This window comes from Anolis sagrei, chromosome 13, assembly GCF_037176765.1.
Source record: "Anolis sagrei isolate rAnoSag1 chromosome 13, rAnoSag1.mat, whole genome shotgun sequence".
Taxonomy (NCBI): Eukaryota; Metazoa; Chordata; class Lepidosauria; order Squamata; family Dactyloidae; genus Anolis; species Anolis sagrei.
The window spans coordinates 8,869,582-8,890,246 of record NC_090033.1 but is presented as its reverse complement, the minus strand read 5'-3'; the positions used below and the strand labels follow the sequence as shown (position 1 = coordinate 8,890,246).

At 45.5% G+C, this 20,665-nt stretch overlaps 1 protein-coding gene across 1 annotated transcript in view; it reads left to right on the top strand.

Moving 5' to 3' along the window:
* IGSF21 (immunoglobin superfamily member 21) overlaps positions 1–20,665 on the top strand; it is a 251,962-nt gene that overhangs the window by 205,731 nt on the left and 25,566 nt on the right. Inside the window, exons 5-6 of the mRNA XM_067472731.1 lie at positions 9,159–9,274; positions 17,102–17,570. Coding sequence (XP_067328832.1) covers positions 9,159–9,274; positions 17,102–17,570 — 585 coding nt within the window. The remainder of the gene's footprint in view (positions 1–9,158; positions 9,275–17,101; positions 17,571–20,665) is intronic.

Genomic DNA, 20,665 nt, shown 5'->3' with positions numbered 1-20,665 from the left:
TGCCCTCTCTCCCCGAAGGAATGCAGACTTTCTATCAGAAGATGTTCTCTATAGGGATTCTCTATAGGGATCCCTATAGAGAACATCAGAAGATGTTCTCTATAGGGATCCCTACTTCTATCAGAACGTGTTCTCTATAGGGATCGCTAGGTCCTCCAGAATGGCTCCGTGGTCTACTTCTATCAGGTGTTCTCTATAGGGATCGCTAGGTCATCCAGAATGGCTCCATGGTCTACTTTCCTCAGAACGTGTTCTCTATAGGAATCTCTAGGTCCTCCAGAATGGCTCAGTGGTCTGCTTCGATCAGATGATGTTCTCTATAGGGATCGCTAGGTCCTCCAGAATGGCTCCATGGTGTACTTATCTCAGAACATGTTCTTTATAGGGATCGCTAGGTCCTCCAGAATGGCTCAGTGGTCTACTTCTATCAGAACGTGTTCTCTATAGGAATCTCTAGGTCCTCCAGAATGGCTCAGTGGTCTGCTTCGATCAGATGATGTTCTCTATAGGGATCGCTAGGTCCTCCAGAATGGCTCCATGGTGTACTTCTATCAGAACGTGTTCTCTATAGGGATCGCTAGGTCCTCCAGCATGACTCCATGGTCCACTTCTATCAGAAGGTGTTCTCTGTAGGGATCTCTAGGTCCTCCAATATGACTCTACAGTCCACTTCTATCATGTGGTCTTTATAGGGATTTCTAGGTCCTCCAGCATGACTCTGTGGTCTACTTCTATCAGAATGTGTTTTCTATAGGGATGTCTAGTAGGGCTGGGCGGTTTCATTTCGTTAATTCGTAATTCGTTAATAATTCGTTAATTTTTTTCAATTACAAAACGATAACGAACCATTCTGGAGCAATTTTTCAAAAAAACGAATTTTTTAATAGTTTTGTAAATGCTTCGTATTTTGTTATTGTATTCGTTTCGTTACTGTTTTGAGGTCGTTTCGTTATTATTTCCGCATGTCTGGGGCAAGTTTTAGGGTTGTTTTTTGTTTAATTAGTGAAAAAAAATTATAATATCACACCAACAGTCAACAACAGAGGGAGAGGGAAGCTTCAGAAGTTTTTGGAGGTTTTTTAGCGTATTTCGCGATCGCGTCCGCCATTAACGAATCGATTCGTTATTGTTTCGGAAATCGATTCGTTAATGTTTTGTAATTTTTTTCACATTTACGAAATTTTGTAAATATCGAACTTTTTAAAAGGAAAATTTTGTAATTATTTTAAATAACGAAACGCAAAAAAACCCAAAAAACGAATCGATTTTAGAAACAAATTTTTCCGTTGTTACCCAGGCCTAATCTCTAGGTCCTCCAGAATGGCTCCATGGTCTACTTCTATCAGAAGGTATTCTCTATAGGGATCTCTAGGTCCTCCTGAATGGTTCCATGGTCTACTTCTATCTGATGATGTTCTCTATAGGGATCTCTAGGTCCTCCAGAATGGCTCTGTAGTCTACTTCCATCAGGTGTTCTCTATAGGGATGTCTAGGTCCTCCAGCATGACTCTGTGGTCTACTTCTATCAAAACGTGTTTTCTATAGGAATCTCTAGGTCCTCCAGAATGGCTCCATGGTCTACTTCTATCAGAAGGTGTTCTCTATAGGGATCTCTCGGTCCTCCAGAATGGCTCCATGGTATACTTCTATCTGATGATGTTCTCTATAGGGATCTCTAGGTCCTCCAGCATTACTTCATGGTCCACTTCTATCAGAAGGTGTTCTCTGTAGGGATCTCTAGGTCCTCCAACATGAGTCTACAACCTACTTCCATCATGTGGTCTTTATATGGATCTCTAGGTCCTCCAGTCGGACACGACTGGACTTCATGTCAGGGGGAAACCTTTACCTTTACTTTTATCTACCTAGGTCTTCTAGCATGACTCTGTGGTCCACTTCTTAGAAGGTGTTCTCTTTAAGGATCTCTAGGTCCTCAAGCATGACTCTGTAGTCCACTTCTATCAGATGTTTTCTATAGAAAACTCTAGGTCCTCCAGCATGAATCTGTGACTCACTTTTGTTCAAAAGTGTTCTCTATAAGGATCCCTAGGTCCTCCAACATGACTCTGTGGTCTACTTCTGTCAGAAGGTGTTCTCTATAGGGAACTCTAGGTCCTCCAGCATGACTCTGTGGTCCACTTCTGTCAGAAGGAGTTCTCTATAGGGATCTCTAGGTCCCCAACATGACTCTGGTCCACTTCTGTCACAAGGTGTTCTGTATAGGGATCTCTAGGTCCTCCAGCATGACTCTGTGGTCCACTTCTATCAGAAGGTTTTCTCTATAGGGATCTGTAGGTCCTTCACCTTGACTCTACAGTCCACTTCTATCATGTGTTCTTTATAGGGATTTCTAGGTCCACAAGTATGACTCTGTGGTCCATTTCTATCAGAAGGAATTCTCTAAAGGTATCTCTAGGCCTTCCAGCATGACATTGTGACACTTCTATCAGAAGGAATTTTCTATAGGGATCTCTAGGCCTTCCAGCATGACTCTGTGGTCCATTTCTATCAGAAGGTATTCTCTATAGGGATCTGTAGGTCCTTCAACATGACTCTACCTTATAATGTCAGTTTTCACCCATTCTCAGCCCCAATGAACCAGTGAGCCTTCACCACCTCCATATTGACCAAAAGGAGACGTATATAGATGGACACTTGTCTTGTGTGCCATACTTTCAATGGGACGCTCTACAGGTTCAAGCAACAAAGCTGTCCTACTCCACATCCCAAAGCACCGTCTTCACTGTGGTCACATTAAAACTACATTGTCCTTAATGCCTTGCCATAAGGGGGGGGGGGGGGGGAGGCAGGTATTTCCCACTGGGAGATGCTTTTTATGCCCCAAAGCATAAGATTTGATGGCCCCTTAATGTCCGAGCATGCTTGGCTGCAAAAGGTTACGAGCGGACGTAAAATCAACCGAGGGCCATTTCGGACATCGGAGAAGACCATGTTTGTCCTCAGCGGGTGAATCTTATCCCCTTCCACCCTTCCGCCATCATTGTCGTTGACCTAAGCAAACCATCCGTTCTCGTTATGGCATCCTAAAATGTAGAAAGCACTAAGGTGATAGTGACACCTGGCAGGGGATTCGCTGATAGTGGGGGAAGAAGCCGGACTGATAATTCAATCTTCCCTTCTCTTGACGAGGACCCTTAAAGTTCGGACTAGCGTTAGGAGCGGGTTCCCTTCTGTACTGATATGAAAGTGAGCCCAGGTTCAGCCTGGACTGTTTCAAATTTTAACACACACACACACACACAACTTTCCTGCATGTTTCTAATATCGATGGAGATGAATTTTAAAGTTCGGACTAGAGTCCAGAGCGGGTTCCTTTCTGCACTGATACGAAAGCCAGCCCAGGTTGAGCCTGGAGTGTTTCAAATTTTATCTCACTCCCCCTCACATCTTTCCTGCATGTTTCTAATATTAATAGAGAGGACCCTTAAAGTTCGGACTAGAGTCCGGAACGGGTTCCATTCTACACTGATATGAAAGCCAGCCCAGGTTGAACCTGGAGTGTTTCAAATTGTAACTCCCCCCCCCCCTCAATTTTCCTGCATGTTTCTAATATCAATAGAGAGGACCCTTAAAGTTCGGACTAGAGTCCAGAGTGGGTTCCATTCTACACTGATATGAAAGCCAGCCCAGGTTGAGCCTGGAGTGTTTCGATTTTTAACTCAACCCCCCCCCCCCCACACACACACACCTTTCCTTCATGTTTCTAATATCAATGGAGAGGACCCTCAAAGTTCGGACTAGAGTCCGGAGCGGGTTCCCTTCTGTACTGATACGAAAGTCAGCCCAGGTTCAGCCTGGAGTGTTTTGATTTTTAACTCACCCCTCCACCTTTCCTACATTTCCTAATATCAATGGAGAGGACCCTCAAAGTTCGGACTAGAGTCCGGAGCGGGTTCCCTTCTGTACTGATACGAAAGTCAGCCCAGATTCAGCCTGGAGTGTTTCGATTTTTAACTCACCCCTCCACCTTTCCTACATTTTCTAATCTCAATGGAGAGGACCCTCAAAGTTCGGACTAGAGTCCGGAGCGGGTTCCCTTCTGTACTGATACCAAAGCCAGCCCAGGTTCAGCCTGGAGTGTTTCCATTTTTAAATCCCCCCTGCACTTTTTCTGTCTATTTCTAATATCAATGGAGAGGACCCTTAAAGTTCGGACTAGAGTCCGGAGCGGGTTCTCTTCTGTACTGATACGAAAGCCAGCCCAGGTTCAGTCTAGAGTGTTACGATTTTTAAATTCCCCCTCCAACTTTCCTGCATGCTTCTAATATTGATTCGTATGCACGGATTTAACGAATTTTATCCGATTTACGAGTAGTAACGATAATTTTGCGCATCCCTATGGCTCACAAGGCCCGATTGTCACTTCATTGCCTCCTTTATGTGGTAACATCCTGGCTTTGACTGAATATGGAAAGAAAATTGACATTATTTGCATTCCATTTCCATTTATGTAGACGAAAATCCTTTATGGAATTCCATCTTTAATTCCAGTTGGAAAAGGCCACGCTCTGCATACAAAACAAAGCGAGTAATTTTTGTGCAGAATCAGCCTCAAACTGCTTGTTGCACTTTTCAAAGACTTCCACAAAGTGGAAAGAAACTTGCGGTTCATGCAATGCTTCCTTCGAAATTACGGCTAGACTTGAACTCCCGGTATCCGTCTCGGCTTCTCCTGTCGACACCGCATTTCACAATCTTGTCGGGGAATTTTGTACATTCAAATTGGCACCGGGGACGGTGTCAGGAGCATGGCGGCATACGATGGAGAATACTCACGGCTTGGTAGACAGGGCTGACTTTCCTCGTCTGGATCGGAGGAAGATGGGGACTTGGCAGGCTCCGTAATTGTGACACGGCTCGCGCGTCAAGCAAGGATGGTTTACACCTCCCCGGTCGGCCGTGTCTAAATTTAGCCGCAGCGGCATTAGGTAAAGTTTCTTTTTCTCCCGCTAATTGGTCATGATGTGTGACTTCATGGTCCAAGGAGCGCAGGTTGGAAGGAGAGATGATTTCAGGGGAATTGCAAAAAACGGAACGGGTTATGGGCCCAGGAAATGAATCAGAGACAGACGCAGAAAAATTGGGGTGTTGGAGGAAAGGCAGGGAATGAGCACCATCTTACCTTCCTTCCTTCCTTCCTTCCTTCCTTCCTTCCTTCCTTCCATCCTTCATTACTCTTTCCTACCTCTTGCTAGCTCTTCCTTCCTTCCTTCCTCCCTTCCTTCCATCCATCATTCTTCTTTCCTATCTCTTGCTAGCTCTTCCTTCCTTCCTTCATTATTCTTTTCTACCTCTTGCTAGCTCTTCCTTCCTTCCTTCCTTCCTTTCTATCTCTTGCGAGCTCTCCCTTCCTTCCTTCCTTCCTTCCTTCCTTCCTTCCTTCCATCTCTTGCTAGCTCTTCCTTCCTTCATCATTCTTCCCTATTTCTTCCTAGCTCTTACTTCCTTCCTTCCATCCTTCATTCTTTTTTCCTATCCCTTGCTAGCTCTTCCATCCATCCTTCATTCTTCTTTCCTATCTCTTGCTAGCTCTTCCTTCCTTCCTTCATCATTCTTTCCTATCTCTTCCTAGCTCTTCCTTCCTTCCTTCCTTCCTTCCATCCTTCATTCTTTTTTCCTATCTCTTGCTAGCTCTTCCATCCATCCATCCAGCCTTCATTCTTCTTTCCTATCTCTTGCTAGCTCTTCCTTCCTTCATCATTCTTTATCTCTTCCTAGCTCTTCCTTCCTTCCTTCCTTCCTTCCTTCCTTCCTTCCTTCCTTCCTTCCTTCCATCTCTTCCTTGCTCTTCCTTCCTTCCTTCATCATTCTTTCCTATCTCTTGCGAGCTCTTCCTTCTTTCCTTCCTTCCTTCCTTCCTTCCTTCCTTCCTTCCTTCCTTCCTTCCTACCTACCTACCTCTTGCTAGCTCTTCCTTCATCATTCTTCCCTATCTCTTCCTAGCTCTTCTTTCTTTCCTTCCTTCCTTCCTTCCTTCCTTCCTTCCTTCCTTCCTTCCTAGCTCTTCCTAGCTCTTCCTTCCTTCCTTCCTTCCTTCCTTCCTTCCTTCCTTCCTTCCTTCCTTCTTTCATCATTCTTTCCTATCTCTTATGAGCTCTCCCTCCCTTCCTTCCTTCCTTCCTTCCTTCCTTCCTTCCTTCCTTCCTATCTCTTGCTAGCTCTTCCTTCCTTCCTTTGTTCCCCTATTCCCATCCAGTGTATCTCCTTCCTCTCCCTCACTCATTGACCCTTCGTCTCCAGAGAACCCCTCGAATGAGTCCTCATCTGTAGGTGCCATAAGTATATCCTAGATCCTTTTTCTTTGTTGTTCCTCATCTGACTCCTGCTCTCGAGTACCCCTTTTTCCCCTTCTGGCACCCATACTACTGCTTTCAACATTACTTACAGGCTCTACTACAACACTAGGAGAGCCGGGTTCGAATCTTGGCCACTTAGAGGTAGTCCCACTCTCTCAGAGGAAGGCCACCTTGGGAAATATCTAGCCAGGATCAGTTCACCTTTGGGCTGCCGCAAGTCAGACGTGAAGTACGCCGCCGCAAAAATAACATTGTATACTCTCCAACCCGCTCCATATATCCGGCAAGTGGGATCCATAAAGCATCGCCGCAGCCTTGGCAAGGGCACAAATCTTCTTCCAGGTGCAGCTGGAGTTGCTCGCCTCCGATGTCTCGCCATCCTCCTTGGCATCGGCGTCAATATTTCCCCTCCACTTTGCCATAACTCCTTCTCCCTCCATTTATCTCCTCCGCTCATCTCTCTCCTCCAAATTCTCCTCGGGACCATTTCTCTTCCCTTCCGTTGCTGTCCATCTTTCTTTCGCCGTGACGCAGATATATGATCCTCGAGTTTGGGATTTGCTTCCCATTTATGCACGGGGCGGAGCGGGGCGAGGAAGCGGAATCTGTCTTCGGAGGAGAGATATGATGAGATGAAGGATTGACGTTTGGGGGGCCATCCGAGAGAAAGACGAATTATGTGAGCTCAGAAGGACTCCGAGAAACGTTATACTTGAGTCTATACGCTCAGGTTATCGTTTACGAAGTCGCTTTATAGTTTACAGACCCTTCGGTCCATTTTCGTGCCCAAAAATGGCATCAAAACAAAAATGGCGTTCCTAGTTGTAAGAGCAAGCCAACAAGAGACCCAACTGGGTCAAAATATCTCCATATCCTTTGGCCAGAAGCTCTGGTGTCGCTGTGAGAAGGTTCTCCATTGTGCATTGTAGTCAGCGGTTTGTGGTTTGATCTTCTCCGCACTTGCCTGGTGTGGACTCCACTTTGTGGCCCCATTGCTGCATCTCATGGTGTTCAGCACCTTCCAAGTTGCCCAGTCTTTTGTGTGTCCAGGAGGGAGTTTCTCATCTGGTATCAGCCATTGATTGAGCTTTCAGGTTTTAGCCTGCCACTTTTGGACTCTTGCTTGCTGAGGTGTTCCTTCGAGTATCTCTGTGGATCTTAGGAAGCTGTTTCTTGATTTAAGGAGTTGGCTTGCTGGCTGATATCCAAACAGAGGATGGGCCGGAGATGTCAGTGGCTTGTCCTTTCATTGCTGTCTGCTACTGCCCTGTGGATATCAGGTGGTGCAATACCGGCTAGTTGCATAACTTACTTCCTTCCATCCATTCCTCTTGCCTATCTCTTGCTAGCCCTTCCTTCCTTCCTATTTCTTGCTAGCTCTTCTATCTATCCATCCTTCCTTCCATCCAACCATCGATCCATCCATCCATCCATCCTTCTTTTCTATGTCTTGCTAGCTCTTCCATCCATCCATCCACCCATCCATCCTTATTTTCTATCTCTTGCTAGCTCTTTCGTCCATCCATCCAACCATCCACTCATCCATCCATCCTTCTTTTCTATCTCTTGCTAGCTCTTTCATCCATCCATCCACCCATCCATCCACCCATCCGTCCATCCTTTTTTTCCTATCTCTTGCTAGCTCTTCCATCCACCTATCCATCCATCCTTCTTTCCTAACTCTTGCCAGCTCTTCCGTCCAACCATCCATCCATCCTTCTTTCCTATCTCTTGCTAGCTCTTCCATCCATCCATCCATCCTTTTTTCCTATCTCTTACCAGCTCTTCCGTCCATCCGTCCATCCATCCACCCATCCATCCTTCTTTTCTATCTCTTGCTAGCTCTTCCATCCATCCATCCACCCATCCATCCAGCCTTCTTTCCTATCTCTTGCTAGCTCTTCCATCCATCCATCGATCCATCCATCCTTCTTTCCTAACTCTTGCTAGCTCTTCCATCCATCCATCCATCCTTCTTTCCCATATCTTGCTAGCTCATCCATCCATCCACCCATCCATCCTTCTTTCCTATCTCTTGCTAGCTCTTCTTTCTTTCCATCCTTCCTTCCTTTGAGTCTAAGGGAAGATGACTTCTCCAAGGTCATAGGGTTGGTTTCCATGGTTGGACATGGATGCAAACCCTGGTCTTTCTAGTCCAACCTTGGAGCCAGGATGTTCTTTCAGAGGAAGTTGGCCATTGCTTCCATATGAAGCTGGGAGAGCGTCTGAGGTTATTCCTGTTCTTTGCTAGCCTTCCTTCTCTCCCTCTCCTTCCCTCCCATCCTTCCTTCCTTCCTTCCTGCTTCCTCCCGCTGCCTAGCTTCCACCTCCCCCCCCCCCCCCATCCATTTTCAACCCCATTACCTTTGTGTGCGATCACCACAGGGAACAAGCGGCTCTTTTGCAGAGGAGAGAGTGCCAAGCCTTGATTTATCTGTGTTTGCTGGATCTGCATTTCTCGGCGCTTAAGGAGGTGCCGGTTCAGTTGAAGCTGTCCGCTGGGGACAACTAAAACCACACGGTCTGAGGAGGGATCCCTTGGGGCGAGGGAGCACAGAGTACATAAACACACACAAACGTAAGGGTCAGACATCCCTCGTGGAGAGCACGGGAGGACTTCATCATCAGGTTGGGACTCTGGAGCGCCTTTGTCACTTAGGATCCTAGAAATGGAGAGATGGAAGTTCTAAGAGATCCATCTTGTCAAGGAGTTCTCCAACTTGGGCAACTCAGTGGCCCATCTAGGACCTTTTAACTGGAAATCATGAGGGGGACATTTGACAGATCGTAATGTTGACGCTAACGTTACAACCTCTTCTCTTCTTTTCCATCTCTCTCTAGCTCCTCCGACTTCAATCTCCGTAATCGCTGCCGACACACCGGCCCCTTTCAGCCGCTACCAGGCCCAGAACTTCACTTTGGTCTGCATTGTCTCCGGTGGGAAGCCTGCCCCAATGGTAAGTTTGGTTGGCTTGAATCCTATAAGTATCCCCATAAAGACATGGGATGTTGGCTTGAACCCTACAGGTAGCTCCATCAGCATAAGAGATATTGGCCTGAATCCTATAGGTAGCCCCATAAAAATATGGGATGTTGGCCGGAATCCTATAGGTAGCCCCATAAAGATATGGGATGTTGGCCTGAATCCTATAGGTAGCCCCATAAAGATATGGGATGTTGGTTTGAATTCTATAGGTAGCCCCATAAAGACATAGGAGATTGGCTTGAATTGTATAGGTAACCTGATAAAGATATGGGATGTTGAGTCCTATTGGTGGCTCCATAAAGATGTGGGACATTGACACCTATAGGTAGCCCATAAAAACATAGGATGTTGCCTTGAATCTTATTGGTAGTTCCATAAAGATATGGGGTGTTGACTTGAACCCTATAGGTAGCCCCATAAAGATATGGGACGTTGGTTTGAATCCTATAGGTAGCCCTATAAAGACATGAGATGTTGGCTTCAATTCTATTGGTAGCCCCATAAAGACAAGGGATATTGGATTGATTCCTATAGGTAACCCAATAAAGATATGACATTGCCCTGAATCCTATAGGTAACCCCATAAAGATATGAGATGTTGAGTCCTATTGGTGGCTCCATAAAGATGTGGGACATTGACTCCTATAGGTAGCCCCATAAAGACATAGGATGTTGCCTTGAATCTTATTGGTAGCTCCATAAAGGTATGGGGTGTTGACTTGAACCCTATAGGTAGCCCCATAAAGATATGGGATGTTGCCCTGAATCTTACAGGTAGCCCCATAAAGATATGGGACATTGACTTGAATCCTATAGGTAGCCCCATAAAGACATGGGACATTGACTTGAATCCTATAGGTAGCCCCATAAAGACATGGGACGGTGACTTGAATCTATGGGTAGCCTCTAAAGATATGGAACATTGACTTGAATCCTATAGGTAGCCCCATAAAGACATGGGACATTGCCCTGAATCCTATTGGTAGCCTCTAAAGATATGGAACATTGACTTGAATCCTATAGGTAGCCCATAAAGATGTGAAATGTTGGCTTGAATCCTATAGGTAACCCCATAAAGATATGGGACATTGAATTGAATCTATAGGTAGCCTCTTAATATATGGAACATTGACTTGAATCCTATAGGTAGCCCCATAAAGACAAGGGACTTTAACCTGAATCCTATAGATAGCCCCATAAAGACAAGGGACATTGACCTGAATCCTATAGGTAGCCCCATAAAGGCAAGGGACATTGACTTGAATCCTATAGGTAGCCCCATAAAGACAAGGGGCATTGACTTGAATCCTATAGGTAGTCCCATAAAGACAAGGGACATTGACTTGAATCCTATAGATAGCCCCATAAAGACAAGGGACATTGACCTGAATCCTATAGGTAACCCCATAAAGATATGGGACATTGAATTGAATCTATAGGTAGCCTCTTAATATATGGAACATTGACTTGAATCCTATAGGTAGCCCCATAAAGACAAGGGACTTTAACCTGAATCCTATAGATAGCCTCATAAAGACAAGGGACATTGACCTGAATCCTATAGGTAGCCCCATAAAGGCAAGGGACATTGACTTAAATCCTATAGGTAGCCCCATAAAGACAAGGGACATTGACCTGAATCCTATAGGTAGCCCCATAAAGACAAGGGACATTGACTTGAATCCTATAGGTAGCCCCGTAAAGACGCGAGATGTTGGCTTGAATCCTATAGGGAACCCCATAAATATATGGGACATTGAATTGGATCTATAGGTAGCGTCTTAATATATGGAACATTGACTCGAATCCTATAGGTAGCCCCATAAAGACAAAGGACATTTACCTGAATCCTATAGGTAGACCCATAAAGACAAGAGACATTGACCTGGATCCTATAGGTAGCCCCATAAAGATATAGGGTGTTGGTTTGAATCCTATAGGTAGCCCTATAAAAACATGGGAAGTTGGCTTGAATCCTATTGGTCACTCCACAAAGATATAGGACATTGGCATGAACCCTATAGGTAGCCCCATAAAGATATGGAACATTGGCATGAATCTATAGGTCTCCCCATAAAGATATGGAACATTGACTTGAATCTATGGGTAGCCCCATAAAGATATGGGACATTGACTTGAATCCTATAAGTAGCCCATAAAGATGTGAGATGTTGGCTTCAATCCTATTGGTAGCCCCATAAAGACAGGGGACATTGACCTATAGGTAGCCCCATAAATATATGGGATAAACCTTGGGTTGTCCTTCATTCCACCATGATTCCCCATCTACAAAGATGAGATGTATTCTTTGCTTTTCTCCCGATGCTTTGCAATGGATGTTTGGAGCAACGAATCCCTCTCCTCGGTCCGGACGTTGGACTGGTTTCTTCTTGAGTTGCTTCTCCCTCTAGGCCCGTTTTTCTCTCTCTAAATCCCGTTTTCCCCGGTGGATCCGTTTTAGACAAATACCCAGGAGAGATGTGCTCGGAGGCCGAAGTTCTAAGCACCCGGCAAATTATTTCTGCTTATTCATTCAGATGTTTGAAGCATTTAAAAAAATGGAAATTATTCCTCCCCTTCCCCAAAGACTTATCTGCAAACATTCCCGGGGCCGTTTCGCTCCGCCGTGACATCAAGGGCTTGAAAGGCGCTTTTGGAAACAGAATACAATCTTCGCTTCAGAGAGAGACGTTCAAAAATAGGATTTTATTTTTTTTTGAACAGGCATCGCATCTGCAAATCGTCCTCCTGGCTTTGCAGATAGAGGCACGTAGAGTATTTTTGGCATGCACAGGGGCATCTCTCTTGCAGTGTGCAAATGGTGCAGATTCTCACCAACTGAGAACCGCCATACGCATATTTAGATACGCTTGATGTTGTCCCTGTCACAGGGGCGGAAGAGTAAAATATGCACAACACCCCTGTTTGGTAGTCACATGAACGTAATCCTCTCACGGCCTGCCATAGCTGCTTGAAGGGACAGACTGTCTCCAAGGCAAGCGGATAGATCCAATCCCTGAAACGCTACAGAGTCTTGGTCACCATTACAGAGATTTTATAGCCCTGCCTTGGACCTTGACAGACTGTCTTCAAGGCAAGCTGTTAGAACCAATCCCCGAAACACCACAGAGTCTTGGTCATAGTTCACAGAGATTTTATAACCCAGACTTTGACAGACTGTCTCCAAGGCAAGCGCTTAGATCCAATCCCTGAAGCACTACAGAGTCTTGGTCACCATTACAGAGATTATATAGCCCAGCCTCGGACTTTGAAACACTGTCTTCAAGGCAAGTGGCTAGATCCAATCCCCAAAACACTGCAGAGTCTTGGTCACAGTTACAGAGATTTTATAACACAGCCTCGGACCTTGTATAGTAGCTCACCAGCTTGAACATGCACACTTGAGCTTGAACAAGCACACTTGACAGACTGTCTCCAAGGCAAGCAGTTAGATCCAATCCCTGAAACACTGCAGAGTCTTGGTCACAGTTTGCAGAGACTTTATAGCCCAGCCTCGGACCTTGACAGACTGTCTTCAAGGCAAGCAGTTAGATCCAATTCCTGAAGCACTACAGAGTCTTGGTCACCGTTACAGAGATTATATAGCCCAGCCTCGGACTTTGAAATACTGTCTTCAAGGCAAGCAGTTAGATTCAACCCCTGAAACATTGCAGAGTCTTGGTCACAGTTCGCAGAGATTTTATAGCCCAACCTCGGACTTTGGCAGACTGTCTTCAAGGCAAGCGGTTAAATCCAATTCCTGAAGCACTGCAGAGTCTTGGTCACCGTTACAGAGATTTTATAGCCCAGCCTCGGACCTTGACAGACTGTCTTTAAGGCAAGCGGTTAGCTCCAATCCCTGAAACACTGCAGAGTCTTGGTCACCGTTACAGAGATTTTATAGCCCAGCTTCTGACCTTGGACAGCAGCTCACCAGCTTGAACACACACACTTCAGCTTGAACAAGAACACTTGACAGACTGTCTTCAAGGCAAGCGGTTTGATCCAATCCCCAAAACACTGCAGAGTCTTGGTCCCAGTTTGCAGAGACTTTATAGCCCAGCCTCGGACCTTGACAGACTGTCTTCAAGGCAAGCGGTTAGATCCAGTCTCTGAAACACTGCATAGTCTTGGTCACCGTTACAGAGATTTTATAGCCCAGCTTCTGACCTTGGACAGCAGCTCACCAGCTTGAACAAGCACACTTCAGCTTGATCAAGAACACTTGACAGACTGTCTTCAAGGCAAGCGGTTAGACCCAATCCCTGAAACACTGCAGAGTCTTGGTCACAGTTTGCAGAGATTTTATAGCCCAGAGTCTTGGTCACAGTTTGCAGAGATTTTATAGCCCAGCCTCGGACCTTGACAGACTGTCTTCAAGGCAAGCGGTTAAATCCAATCCCTGAAACACTGCATAGTCTTGGTCACAGTTTGCAGAGATTTTATAGCCCTGCCTCGGGCCTTGTATAATAGCTCACCAGCTTGAACACGCACACTTGAGCATGAACAAGCACATTTGACAGACTGTCTCCAAGGCAAGTGGTTAGATCCAATCCCTGAAACACTGCAGAGTCTTAGTTACAGTTCGCAGAGATTTTATAGCCCAGCCTCGGACTTTGACAGACTGTCTTCAAGGCAAGCGGTTAGATCCAATCCCCAAAACACTGCAGTCTTGTTCACAGTTCGCAGAGATTTTATAGCCCAACGTCAGACTTTGACAGACTGTCTTCAAGGCAAGCGGTTAGACCCAATCCCTGAAACACTGCAGCGTCTTGGTCACAATTCGCAGAGATTTTATAGCCCAGCCTCGGACTTTGACAGACTGTCTTCAAGACAAGCGGTTAGATCTAATCCCCAAAACACTGCAGAGTCTTGGTCACAGTTACAGAGATTTTATAGCCCAGCCTCAGACTTTGACAGACTGTCTTCAAGGCAAGCGGTTAGATCCAATCCCTAAAACACTGCAGAGTCTTGGTCACAGTTTGCAGAGATTTTATAGCCCAGCTTCTTACCTTGTATAGCAGCTCACCAGCTTGGACACACACACTTGAGCATCAACAAGCACACTTGACAGACTGTTATATCCAATCCCCGAAACACTGCAGAGTCTTGGTCACCGTTTGCAGAGATTTTATAGCCCTGCCTCGGACCTTGACAGACTGTCTTCAAGGCAAGCGGTTAGATCCAATCCCTGAAACACTACAGAGTCTTGGTCACAGTTACAGAGATTTTATAACCCAGCCTCAGGCCTTGACAGACTGTCTTCAAAGCAAGCAGTTAGATCCAATCCCTGAAGCACTGCAGAGTCTTGGTCACAGTTACAGAGATTTTATAACACAGCCTCGGACCTTGTATAGTAGCTCACCAGCTTGAACAAGCACACTTGAGCTTGAGCAAGCACACTTGACAGACTGTCTCCAAGGCAAGCGGTTAGATCCAATCCCTGAAACACTACAGAGTCTTGGTCACAGTTACAGAGACTTTATAGCCCTGCTTCGGACCAGTGTATCTGTCCGAACCTATCTCCCTCTACGTCCCACCCCGGAATTTGAGATCATCTGGAGAGGCCCTGCTCTCAACCCCACCGCTATCACAAGTGAGGCTGGTGTGGACGAGGAGCAGGGCCTTCTCAGTGGTGGCCCCTCACCTGTGGAACTCACTCCCGGGGGAAATTAGGGCATCAACATCCCTCCTGTCCTTCAGGAGGAAGGTAAAGACGTGGTTGTGGGACCAGGCAGAGTCTTGGTGACAGTTACAGAGATTTTATAACACAGCCGCTGACCTTGTATAGTAGCTCACCAGCTTGAACAAGCTCACTTGAGCTCTGCCTTTCATTCAAATTCATTTGGAGGTTTATTCATCAGTCATTGCTACATATGACTGTTTACAGGACTTCTATCAGTATATGCATGATATGTATAGATGACTGATCCTTCATGATTCAGTGTGCAATGGGCATCAGTGTGCTCACCAATGAACATCGGAACATTGGTTAGGAAGTGCTAGAGCACGATGGAAACCCTCAGTTAAGTCCAGTCATGTCAGAACTACTGAATGCACATTTAGACATAGTTTCTAGGCTTGGGCGATCCAGTTCGTTAATTTCGTTATTCGTTATTAATTCGTATTTAAATTAGCTTACGATCCAATATTGAGCCATGCAGGAATAGTGTGAGGAGTAATTAAGAATCGAAACAATTTTTCCAATTTTCGTAATTATTTCGTAATTATTTTCGTATGTCTGGTGCAAGTTTTACAATCTCGCATTTACCCCACTTCCGGTCCCTTTGCTCTGCTGCTTCCCTCCTCTTTCCTCATGCTTCTTCTTGCCTCACTCCGGGCTGCACTGGGCTACCTTCCTTCCTTCCTTCCTTCCTTCCTTCCTTCCTTCCTTCCTTCCTTCCTTCCTTCCTTCCTTCCTTCTTCTTCTTTCCTTCCTTCCTTCTTTCCTTCCTTCTTTCCTTCTTTCCTTCTTTCCTTCTTTCCTTCTTTCCTTCTTTCCTTCTTTCCTTCTTTCCTTCCTTCCTTCCTTCCTTCCTTCCTTCCTTCCTTCCTTCCTTCCTTCTTTCCTTCCTTCCTTCCTTCCTTCCTTCCTTCTTTCCTTCCTTCCTTCTTTCCTTCTTTCCTTCCTTCCTTCTTTCCTTCCTTCTTTCCTTCCTTCCTTCCTTCTTTCCTTCTTTCCTTCCTTCTTTCCTTCCTTCCTTCCTTCCTTCCTTCCTTCTTCTTCTTTCCTTCCTTCCTTCCTTCTTTCCTTCCTTCTTTCCTTCTTTCCTTCCTTCCTTCCGGCTGGCAAATCCCACATTCCCCCCCCCCTCCCTCCTCTTTCTCCTGGCATCCTTCTTGCCCCAAAATTTCTCATTACTTTATTTTTCATACCCTCACTCTATGCCACAGGAATGCGTTGCCAGGTACAGCTAGTATATAATATAATATAATATAATATAATATAATATAATATAATATAATATAATATAAAATACAATTATAATATAATATAATAATATAATAATATAATAATATAATAATATAATATATATTATATATTATATTACTATATTATTATTATAATATACTATAATTGTATATTATAATATAATATAATAATATTATAATATAAAGTAATATAATATAATAATATAATATAATATATAATAATATAATATAATATACAATAATATAATATTATAATATTATAATATAATATACACCAATATAATATAATATTATAATAATAATAATAATAATAATAATAATAATAATAATAATAATAATATAGTTGTTGTTTGTTTTATCACACCAACAGTCAACAACAGAGGGAGAGGGAAGCTTCAGAAGTTCCCCCTGTCCCATTTGGAGGGGTTTTTTTAGCATATTGCGCAATCGCATCCGCCATTAACGAATCGATTCGTAATTTTACGAAATTTCATATATTTTGAAATTTTTAAAAGGAAAATTTTGGAATTCTTTAAAAAAACGAAACGCAAGGGCCCCCTAAAAACAAAACGAGTTTAGAACCAAATTTTTCCGTGGTTACTGAAGCCTAATAGTTTCATCTATGTTGACGATTGTGCCATCACCGCTCAAGCAGAGAACTTTGAAACAACACTTTCAAACCAGAAACAGAACATTTTCCAAATTTTGTTACATGATATAATTCTTGCCTGGTTTAGAAGTCCTTTCTCCGAGAATGGTTACTCTTCCACCTTGAGCCGGAAAGAGAGGGATGTTTCGCTCTTTGTTCTATGTCCGAAGTCTCTCTTTTTTTGCTATCTGTTGACTGTTCTTTCCCTCTCCGCAGGTGTATTTCAAGCGGGACGGGGAATTGATAGAGGTGGTCCCGCTCATGGAGCCCCCCCTCAACGCCGCCGGCTTGCAAGAGGCCCGCTCCTCCCGCAACCTCTTCCGCGAGGCGGACGATACCAAGATGCACCGCTCGCTCTCCCTGCTGAACGGGGAAGAGCGGGGCGGCAGGCCCTCCACCGAGCAGCCCTCCAAGGGCCTCACCCCGGAGCAGGGACTCTTGTTCAGCCCAGCCACCGAGGTCATGCCAGAGACTGTGGTGAGCCGGGAGTTCCCCCGCTGGATCCAGAACATGGAGCCCGTCTACTACTTCCACCACACCCACATCCCCATCAGCGACGGCACCGTGGAAGTGCGGGCCATCCTCATGTGGACGCTCAACCCCCAGATAGACAATGAGGCCCTCTTCAGTTGCGAGGTCAAGCACCCAGCTCTCTCCATGTCCATGCAGTCGGAAGTCACGCTCGGTAAGGTAACAGGAGGCGGGGAGCGGGGCTGCCAGGGGTGATGGGAGGAAAGGGGGAGGAGCCATAGAGTGGGTGGACCAATTAGGGCCAACCAAACAATCCGCTCCTTAAATACTGTTCTGACTTACGACCTCATCACATCAACTTCTGTGGTGAAACTGTGGGGCAGTGGGACAATCACGTTGGCTCATACCCAACATTTCTGGAGGTTGGCTCTGCATCTCGTGGTGCCAGAGCGCAGTCTGTTCAGCGCCTTCCAAGTCTTCTCTGTGCCCAGGGGGGAATCTCTCATCTGGTATCAGCCATTGGTTGAGGTGCTGGGTTTGTGCCTGCCACTTTTGGACTCTCGCTTGCTGAGGTGTTCCAGCAAGTGTCTCTGTAGATCTAAGAAACCTATGTCTTGATTTAAGTCATTGACGTGCTGGCTGATACCCAAACAAGGGATGAGCTGGAGATGTCTCTGCCTTGGTCCTTTCACTATTGGCTGCTACTTCCCGGTGGATGTCAGGTGGTGCAATACCAGCTAAGCAGTGTAATTTCTCCAGTGGTGGAGGGCGCAGACACCCTGTGATAATGCAGCATGTCTCATTAAGAGCCACATCCACTGTTTTAGTGTGGTGAGTTGTGTTCCACACTGGGCATGCGTACTCAGCAGCAGAGTAGCACAGCGCAAGGGCAGATGTCTTCACTGTGTCTGGTTGTGATCCCCAGGTTGTGCCAGTCAGCTTTCGTATGATATTGTTTCTAGCACCCACTTTTTGTCTGATGTTCAGGCAGTGCTTCTTGTAGGTCAGAGAATGGTCCAGAGTGACTCCCAGGTATTTGAGTGCGCTGCAATGCTCCAGTGGGATTCCTTCCCACGTCACCCTCAGAGCTCGGGATGCTTCTCTGTTCTTAAGGTGAAACTAGGCACATGTCTGTGTTTTAGATGGATTAGGGATCAGCTGGTTTCCCCTGTAATAGGCAGTTAGAGCACCTAGAGCTTCGGAGAGCTTCTGTTCAACCATCTCAAAGCTCCCTGCTTGAGCGGTGATGGCACGATCATCAGCATAGATGAAACTCTCTTTCCCTTCTGGCAGTGGCTGGTCATTTGCGTAGATGTTGAATATGGATGGAGCAAGCACGCTCCCCTGGGGCAGGGGCTACAAAGTTGGATCCTTGGCATGCGAGTGTGGAGAAGAGCAAACCACTGACCACCTGTGGAATGCAACCTGAGCCCTGCCACATGCACAATGGAGGACCTTCTTGTGGCAACACCAGAGGCACTCCAAGTGGCCAGATACTGGTCAAAGGACATTTAATCAGCTACCAAGTTTGCAAAATTTGTGTTTTGTTTTTTTATCTGTGTGTTTGTTTTGCTCTGTTAGAAAGGTAATACAATGTTCTGGTTGCGGATGACACGATAAATAAATAAATAAATACCCAACATTGCCCGCAATGATGTGACTTCCCCACATGTGATGGCTCCACTGCTTCCTATAGAACTCAGGAAGCCTCCCATGTTGTGGGCAGAACATCATAGGATGCTTGCACCACAGTTGATCTATCTACGTGAGGGTGCATCATGGGATGGGCAGCATAGGCTCCATACATCAACTGTGCTGCAAGTGTCCTACGATGCTTGTGAAGACCCTGTAATGAAGTGGTTACTGTGGTCGACAGGAAGGTCATTTTAAGCATCTTGGAGAGCTTTCTCCAAGAGATGACCCACAGTTGCAAATCCATTCTCATCTTGGAGAGGTCTTCTTCAAAAAGACCTACCTGTGTTGGAAACCTATTCTGAAACAGGCTGCAGGACCTCAGAAAGGTTCCCTTCCAAAAGAACGATCCATGTATGGAAACCTTGGAGATATCAGCCCTTGGAGAGTTCTCCTTCAAAAGCAACTCTCCATGAGTGGACCCTTGGAGACCTTGCAGCGTTCACCTTCAAAAGGAACCATATGTCGTTGGAAATCTTGGATTGCTCATTGAGAGTTTAGTACTTGGAGAGGTCTCCTTCAAAAGCAACCATCCATGAGTGGACCCTTGGAGACCTTACAGCGTTCTCCTTCAAAAGGAACCATATGTCGTTGGAAATCTTGGATTGCTCATTGAGAGTTTAGTACTTGGAGAGTTCTCCTTCAAAAGCAACCATCCATGAGTGGACCCTTGGAGACCTTGCAGCATTTTCCTTCAAAAGGAACCATATGTCTTTGGAAACCTTGGATACTCATTGAGAGTTCAGTCCTTGGAGAGTTCTCCTTCAAAAGCAACTGTCCATGTGTGGACCCTTGGAGACCTTACAGCGTTTTCCTTCAAAAGGAACCATATGTGGTTGGAAACCTTAGACTGCTCATTGAGAGTTCAGTCCTTGGAGAGTTCTCCTTCAAAACAACTGTCCATGAGTGGACCCTTGGAGACCTTGCAGCGTTCTCCTTCAAAAGGAACCATATGTGGTTGGAAACCTTGGATACTCATTGAGAGTTCAGTCCTTGGAGAGTTCTCCTTCAAAAGCAACTGTCCATGTGTGGACCCTTGGAGACCTTGCAGCGTTCTCCTTCAAAAGGAACTATCTGTGGTTGGAAATCTTGGACTGCTCATTGAGAATTCAGTCATTGGAGAGTTCTCCTTCAAAAGCAACAGTCCATGAGTGGACCCTTGGAGACTTTGTAGTGTTCTCCTTCAAAAGGAACCATCTGTGGTTGGACTGCTCATTGAGAGTTCAGTCCTTGGAGAGTTCTCCTTCAAGGATGGACCTTTGGACACCTTGTAGTGTTCTCCCTCAAAAGGAACCATCTGTGGTTGAAATCCTTGGACTGCGCATTGAGAGTTCAGTCCTTGGGATAGTTCTCCTTCAAGGATGGACCTTTGGAGACCTTGTAGCGTTCTCCTTGAAAAAGAACCGTCTGTGGTTGGAAGCCTTGGACTGCTCATTGAGAGTTCCATCCTTGGAGAGTTCTCCTTCAAGGATGGACCTTCGGAGACCTTATAGCATTCTCCTTCAAAAGGAACCGTCCGTGGTTGGAAGCCTTGGACTGCTCATTGAGATTTCTATCCTTGGAGAGTTCTCCTTCAAGGATGGACCTTGTAGCATTCCCCTTGAAAAAGAACCATCT